This window comes from Corvus brachyrhynchos, unplaced genomic scaffold, assembly GCF_000691975.1.
Source record: "Corvus brachyrhynchos isolate BGI_N302 unplaced genomic scaffold, ASM69197v1 scaffold47, whole genome shotgun sequence".
Classification (NCBI taxonomy): domain Eukaryota; kingdom Metazoa; phylum Chordata; class Aves; order Passeriformes; family Corvidae; genus Corvus; species Corvus brachyrhynchos.
In genome coordinates this window covers 1,090,407-1,096,931 of record NW_008239292.1, presented here as the reverse complement: position 1 = coordinate 1,096,931, position 6,525 = coordinate 1,090,407, and the positions used below count along the sequence as shown (strand labels likewise).

At 47.8% G+C, this 6,525-nt stretch overlaps 1 protein-coding gene and 1 long non-coding RNA gene across 2 annotated transcripts in view; both read right to left on the bottom strand.

The window, feature by feature from the left end:
• Positions 1-6,036, bottom strand: part of LOC108448233 (calcium-binding and coiled-coil domain-containing protein 2-like) — a 7,898-nt gene extending 1,862 nt beyond the window's left edge. Inside the window, exons 1-8 of the mRNA XM_017740502.1 lie at positions 5,982-6,036; positions 5,615-5,880; positions 3,759-3,886; positions 3,577-3,667; positions 2,930-3,055; positions 1,932-2,027; positions 1,272-1,407; positions 893-924 (exon numbers count right to left, since the gene is read on the bottom strand). Coding sequence (XP_017595991.1) covers positions 893-924; positions 1,272-1,407; positions 1,932-2,027; positions 2,930-3,055; positions 3,577-3,667; positions 3,759-3,886; positions 5,615-5,880; positions 5,982-6,036 — 930 coding nt within the window. The remainder of the gene's footprint in view (positions 1-892; positions 925-1,271; positions 1,408-1,931; positions 2,028-2,929; positions 3,056-3,576; positions 3,668-3,758; positions 3,887-5,614; positions 5,881-5,981) is intronic.
• LOC108448249 lies at positions 4,565-5,608 on the bottom strand. Its single transcript, XR_001864058.1, has 2 exons — positions 4,869-5,608; positions 4,565-4,744 (listed from the first exon to the last, which is right to left on the bottom strand). It is a non-coding gene; the product is annotated as an uncharacterized LOC108448249 (long non-coding RNA).
• Positions 6,037-6,525: the final 489 nt, after the last annotated feature.

The window sequence follows — 6,525 nt, the reverse complement described above, 5'->3', positions numbered from 1 at the left end:
AAAAAAGAGGAAAAAAGAGAAAAAAGGATAAGAAAAGGAAAAAAGGGGAAAAAAGGGAAGACAAAGGGGGAAAAGGAAAAAAAGGAAAGAAAAGGAAGAAAAAGGGAAAACAAAGGGAAAAAAGGAAAAAAGGGAAAAAAGAAAAAAGGGGAAAAAAGAATAAAAAAAGAGGAAAAAAGAGAAAAAAGGATAAGAAAAGGAAAAAAGGGGAAAAAAGGGAAAACAAAGGGAAAAAGGAAAAAAAGAGGAAAAAAGAGGGAAAAGAGGGAAAAAGGGAAAAAGAGGGAAAAAAAGAAAAAAAAGAAAAAAGAAAAAAAGAAAAAAGGGAAAAAAGGAAGAAAAGGAAAAAAGGAAGACAAGGGGAAAAAGAATAAAAAAAGGATTAAAAAGGGAGCAAAAGGAAAAAAAAGGAAAAAAAAGGGGGAAAAGGGGGAAAAAAGGAAAAACAAAGAAAAAAGGGAAAAAAGGGAAAAAAAGAGGAAAAAAGGAAAAAAAAGAGGGAAAAGAAGGGGAAAAAAGGGAAAAAAGAAAAAAAAAGGAAAAAAGAGGAAAAAATAGGAAAAAAGAGGAAATAAGCCAAAAAAAGGCAAAAAAGAAAAAAGAAGAAAAATGCAAAAAGGAGGAAAATTAAAGAAAGGCAAAAAATCAGAAAAAAAGAACGAAACCCCACAAAAATGACCAAAAAAAGCAAAAAGCAAAGAGCAGAAAAGCAAAAAAAAGGAGCAGAAAAGCAAAATAAAGAGCAAAAAAAGCAAAATAAAGAGTAAAACAGCAAAATAGAGTAAAAAAGCAAAATAGAGTAAAAAAGCAACCCCAAACTCCCCCATTCCTGTCCCCAGACCCCAATTCCTGTTCCCAGACCCCAATTCCTGCCTGGAATTCCTTTACTCACCTCAGCTCCCGCTCCCAGTTTTCCTCCTGCAGCTGGAGGAAGGAAAAAAAAATTCCATTTTAGCCCCAGCAAAATGCAGAATAAAATCATTGGTGATTTTTGGAACACGGGAATGTGGCCCTGGAGCTGAAGCTCGGCATTTAGGACTCTGGAAATGGGATAAAATCCACAAACGAGCTGATCCCAGCTGGATAAATCGGCGAAAATTTGTCTCTTTTGGCAGAAAATCCTCCCTTGATCCCCGTTTTTAACACCTGGCAGCGTTTTGGAGCTGCCGAAGCCTCCTCACGCTCACGGAGGTGCTGTAAAAATGGGATTTTTTTCCCCAATTTGCTGCCCTGGATTTGTGATTTCGGGACAGAATTCCAAGGAATCTCACCAGAGTAGGGATTGCCAAAGAGGAGCTCTCCTTCTGCAGGAGCTGGGCTTGGAGCTGCCGAGGGAGCAGAGCCGGGAGAAATCCTCTGGAGCCGGGAGAGCTCCCTCCGGAGCACCTCGTTCTCATCCCGGAGATCCTGCAGGGCCCAGGGGATTCCCAGGGGAATATCCCAGGGGAAAGAGAAAAAAATCACATTTGGATGGAACTTTGAGCCCCTTCATGGGAATCTGAACTGCTCTGGATTTGCAGGGAGCTCGGCCCTGCTCCGGCTGGAAAAATCAGGGAGGGAGGAGGGATGGGATGAGGGGGAATGGGTTCAGACTGCTCGAGGGTGGGATCAGGTGGGATTTTGGGGTGGAATTCCAAACTTTGAGGGTGCGGAGGGGCTGGGATGAAATTCCCACAGAAGCTGGGATCCCTGGAAGTGTCCCAGGCCAGGCTGGAGATCGTGGGAGGTGTCCCTGGGTGGGATTTAAGGTCCTTCCAACCCCAATATTCCATAATTCCTTATCCCTGGGAGGTGCCTGCAGCTCCCTGGCCCTGCTGCTGCCCATCCAGGCACAATTTGGGAGCTTTTTGGACAAAGGATTCATGGAATTGCCCCCAGGCCGAGGGCTCGGAGCCCTGCTGCCCTCAGGGAGAGCCAGGCCCAGTTCCCACCTGGTTTTCCTTCTTCGCTCCAGCTTTTTCCTCCTGCAGGGCCTCGATCCGACCCTGCTGCTCCCTCAGCTGCTCCAGCACATCCTGGGTCTGTTTCTGTGGGAAGAAAGGTTTGGGAAATAAATCCTGGGGAAAGGGAAATCCTGGGGAAAGGGAAATCATGGAAAAGGCCTCGGCCTTTCCTCCTGCAGGGCCTGGATCCGACCCTGCTGCTCCCTCAGCTGCTCCAGCACATCCCGGGGCTGGTTCTGTGGGAAGAAAGGTCTGGGAAATAAATCCTGGGAAAAAGGAAGTCATGGAAAAGGGAAATCATGGAAAAGGGAAATCCTGGGAAAAGGGAACTCAATCATGGAAAAGGCCTTGGCCTTTCCTCCTGCAGGGCCTGGATGTGACCCTGCTGCTCCCTCAGCTGCTCCAGCACATCCCGGGGCTGGTTCTGCGGGAAGAAAGGTCCGGGAAATCCTGGGAAAAGGGAAATCCTGGGAAAAGGGAGAATAAAAGGATAACCCCATGCTCGCTGCCTTTATTCCCCATAAATAAAAGGGAAAAGGGAAAAGGAAAAGGGAAGAGGGAAGAGGGAAGAGGGAAGAGGGAAAAGGGAAGAGGGAAGAAGGAAGAGGGAAGAGGGAAAAGGGAAAAGGGAAGGGCAGTAGCCTGGACAGATTTTGGGTAATTTATTTTCCCCTAAACCCAATTCCTGAAACAATTTTGCTCAGAGGCAACAATTCTGCACCAAAGGCACTGCCCAGGATCCCTGAATTCCCTGGGGTTCCCTTCATCCCCGAGCTGACCCCACAGGGATCAGGACAGAAGCTGAATTTACGGAGAGGTTCCTTCCCAAAGCGAGCCCCGGGCGAGGCGTTTGCATCTAAACTCAGAGTGCCTGTGCCCAGAGCCACCACGGAGATCTCTCTTTTCCTAAAATTCCTGAGATTTTCCAAGGATTGAGCCGGATCTGGAGCTGTTCCCGGCCTCAGCCCCTGCAGGGAAGGCTTTACCTGGTGCTGAGCCGAGGTTTGGAGCAGCTCCTGATTCTCTCCCTTTAAACTCTGCAGCTGCTTCGTCTTGTCCTGCTCCGCTCGAGAGAGATTTTCCACTTCTTTCTCATAATCCGACACTTTGGACTGGGGAAAAAGGAGATTATTCCATCATCTGAAGAGATTCCTGAATTTTATGAGGAGATTTTAAGGCTGGGAGCTCAGAGAACAAAGGGAAAAACCAGAGGATCCACAGCCGGATGGGTTTTCCCATTGTTCTGTGTCTCCAGAATCCCAAACCAAACCATTTTCCGTCTCCTTTCTCCCCTCCCAGCTCCCAGTTTGGTTTCATCCCAGAGCTGGAGATAATTTTAGGATGTTTTTCCAAACAGAAGTGGGGTTTTTTTGCCTGGATCCTTGGCAGGATCTTGGTTTGGGTCACTTCAGGGGAGTTTTTTAGGGAATAAAATCCTCCGAGTTTCTCTTGGAAATTCAGATTTCTGGAGCTTCAACCCCATCAAAAGTCGGCATTTTCCTAAAGAACTCAAAAAATCCAAACCAAACCCCTCATTCCGTTGCTGGAGACCCCTCAGGAGGGGGAGGGGTCTCCAGGAAGGGACTGGAATTCCATTGGAATTCCCAGGAAAGCAGGGAATCCCGCTTGCTACCTGCAGCTGATCCAGGTGCTCCAGGGCTGCCCTCAGCCTCCCTTCCAGGCGCTCCTTGTCGGAATTCACTCCCTGGATCTGCTCCTTGAGCCTGCCCAGGACAGACCAGAACACACCCAGGGTTTTTAGGGATGGGAATTCCAGCCCTGGGGGCGAATTCCCGTGGAATTCCCGGCGCTCACCGCTGCAGCTCCGCCTCCCTGCAGCCCCCCTGCTCCTTCAGGGCCCGGTTTTCGGATTTCAGGGAATTCAGCTCCAGCTCCAGCCTCTCCGTGCTGCTCCTCAGGGATTCCAAAGCCTCCTGCAGCTCCTGGGAACCAGAAGGGGCCCCAAACAACAAATCCTGCTCTGCTCCGGGGCTGCAAAACCCCCAAAAATCCCCCCCCAAAATCCCTCCTTTCCACCCTGTTTCAATCCTGTGGAACCCTGGGAAAACCTCAAGGAGGAAAATCAGAATTCCAGTGGGATTTTTGGCCCAAGGATTCACAAATCGGGGATTTTGGAACCTTTCCTGCACCTGCAGCTGCCTCTTTCCAGCGCTTACTGCTGATCACGGTGGAGGTGTGGGATGGGTTGGGAAAGGATTAAAGAGGTAAAATGGGGAGAAACCTCTGGAATTCCCTGCGGGAAGCACCCCGGGAAGTCAGACCTGCCTCAGTCCCTCTTCACCTTTCAGCTTCTGCCTTAAAATATTCATTTTGGGGTTGCCTGCGTTTCAGAAACATGAATTTTTGGGGTTATCTGTGTCTTAATCCATGAGGTTTGGGGTTACCTGCGTTAAAAATGTGAATTTTTGAGCTACCTGTGTCCTAAACCAGGAATTTTGGGGTTACCTGTGTTTAAAACATGATTTTTTGGATTTCCTGTGTCTAGAAACCATGAATTTTTGGGTTACCTTCACCTTTCAGCTTCAAAGCTTCGGCCTTAAAATATTCTGAATTTTGGGTTACCTGTGTTTTAAACCAGGAATTTTGGGTTTACCTGTGTCTTAAAATATCAATTTTGGGGTTACCTGTGTCTTAAAAATGTGAATTTTGGAGTTACCTGTGTTTTTAAACCAGGAATTTTGGGTTACCTGTGTTTAAAAACATGAATTTTGGGGTTCCTTGTGTTTAAAAACTTGAATTTTGGGGTTACCTGTGTCTTAGAATATCAATTTTGGGGTTACCTGTGTTTTAAACCAGGAATGTTGGGGTTCCCTGTGTTAAAAACTGTGAATTTTGGAGTTCCCTGTGTTTAAAGACATGAATTTCGGGGTTCCTTCTGTTTAAAAACTTGAATTTTGGGGTTACCTGTGTTTTAAACCAGGAATGTTGGGGTTCCCTGTGTTAAAAACTGTGAATTTTGGAGTTCCCTGTGTTTAAAAACTTGAATTTTGGGGTTCCTTCTGTTTAAAAACCATGAATTTTGGGGTTACCTGTGTCTTAGAATATAAATTTTGGTGTTACCTGTATTTAAAACCAGGAATTTTGGGGTTCCCTGTGTTTTAAACCATGAATTTTGGGGTTACCTGTGTTTAAAACTGTGAATTTTGGAGTTTCCTGTGTTTAAAGACATGAATTTTGGGGTTCCTTCTGTTTAAAAACTTGAATTTTGGGGTTACCTGTGTCTTAGAATATAAATTTTGGGGTTACCTGTGTTTTAAACCATGAATTTTGGGGTTACCTGTGTCTTAGAATATAAATTTTGGGGTTACATGTGTTTTAAACCAGGAATTTTGTGGTTACCAGTGTTTTAAACCGTGAATTTTGGGGTTCCCTGTGTTTAAAACCGTGAATTTTGGGGTTCCCTGTGTTTAAAACGGTGAATGTTGGGGTTACATGTGTTTTAAACCAGGAATTTTGGGGTTCCCCGTGTTTTAAACCATCAACTTTCGGGTTACCCGCGTCTTAAAAATACTCATTTTTGCCCTTGCCGGCGCCTAAAAACGTGCATTTTTGAGTTGCCTGTGCCCTAACCCAGGAATTTTGGGGTTCCCTCCGTTGGAAACGCAGGAATTTGGGGCTCCCCCGCGTTTCCCGGCGCGTTCCGGGCTCACCCGGGCGCTTCGGAGCTCTCCCTGCAGCTGCAGGTTCCTCTGGCGCAGCTCGGCGCAGCTCCCCCGCAGCTCCTCGTTCTCCCCGCGCAGCTTCTGGTTCTGCAGCTCGACCTCCTCCACCTCCCCCTGCCAGGGACACAACCCCACAGCGATCCCAGAGCGCCCCAAACATCCCGGGAAACTTCTGGGGACGGGGCGGCCGCGGATTCCCCGGGAATTCCAGCCCAACCCTGCCCGGGAAGGATTTCTCCTCAAATGCTTCCCCCCTCCCCGTTGTCACGTCCAGCCCTTGTCCCTCGTGCTCTCGGTGCCACCCGTTCCCACCAAAAGGCCCGAAATTCCCCAAAATGCGGAGGGTTAAACGCACAGGGAGCTGAGGATTCCGAGTGGGAAAAGGGAAGGAAGAGAAAGAAAAGGGTCATGGACAGAATCCAAGCGGAGCTGCAGGTCATGGGATCACTCCCTGTGAGCGGGGAAAAAGTGGGGAAAAGCAGGGGGAAGTGGGGAAAAGCAGGGGGAATGGGAAAAGCAGGGGGAATGGGAAAAGCAGGGGGAATGGGGGAAAACGGGGAAAAAGAGCAGGGGGAAATGCGGAAAAATGGGGAAAAAGCAGGGGGAAATGGGGGAAAATGGGGAAAAAGCAGGGGAAGAGCAGGGAAAAATGGGAAAAGTGGGGGAAAAGCAGGGAAAAGCAGGGGGAAATGGGACAAGCAGGGGAAATGGGGGCAAACGGGGAAAAAGAGCAGGGGGAAATGGGGAAAAATGGGGAAAAAACAGGGGGAAATGGGGAAAAATGGGGAAGAAAAGGAGGGGGAAAATGGGGAAAAGAGCAGGGGGAAATGGGGAAAAACAGGGGAAATGGGGAAAAAAGGGAAAAAAGCAGGGGGAAATGGGAAAAAATGGGGAAAAAG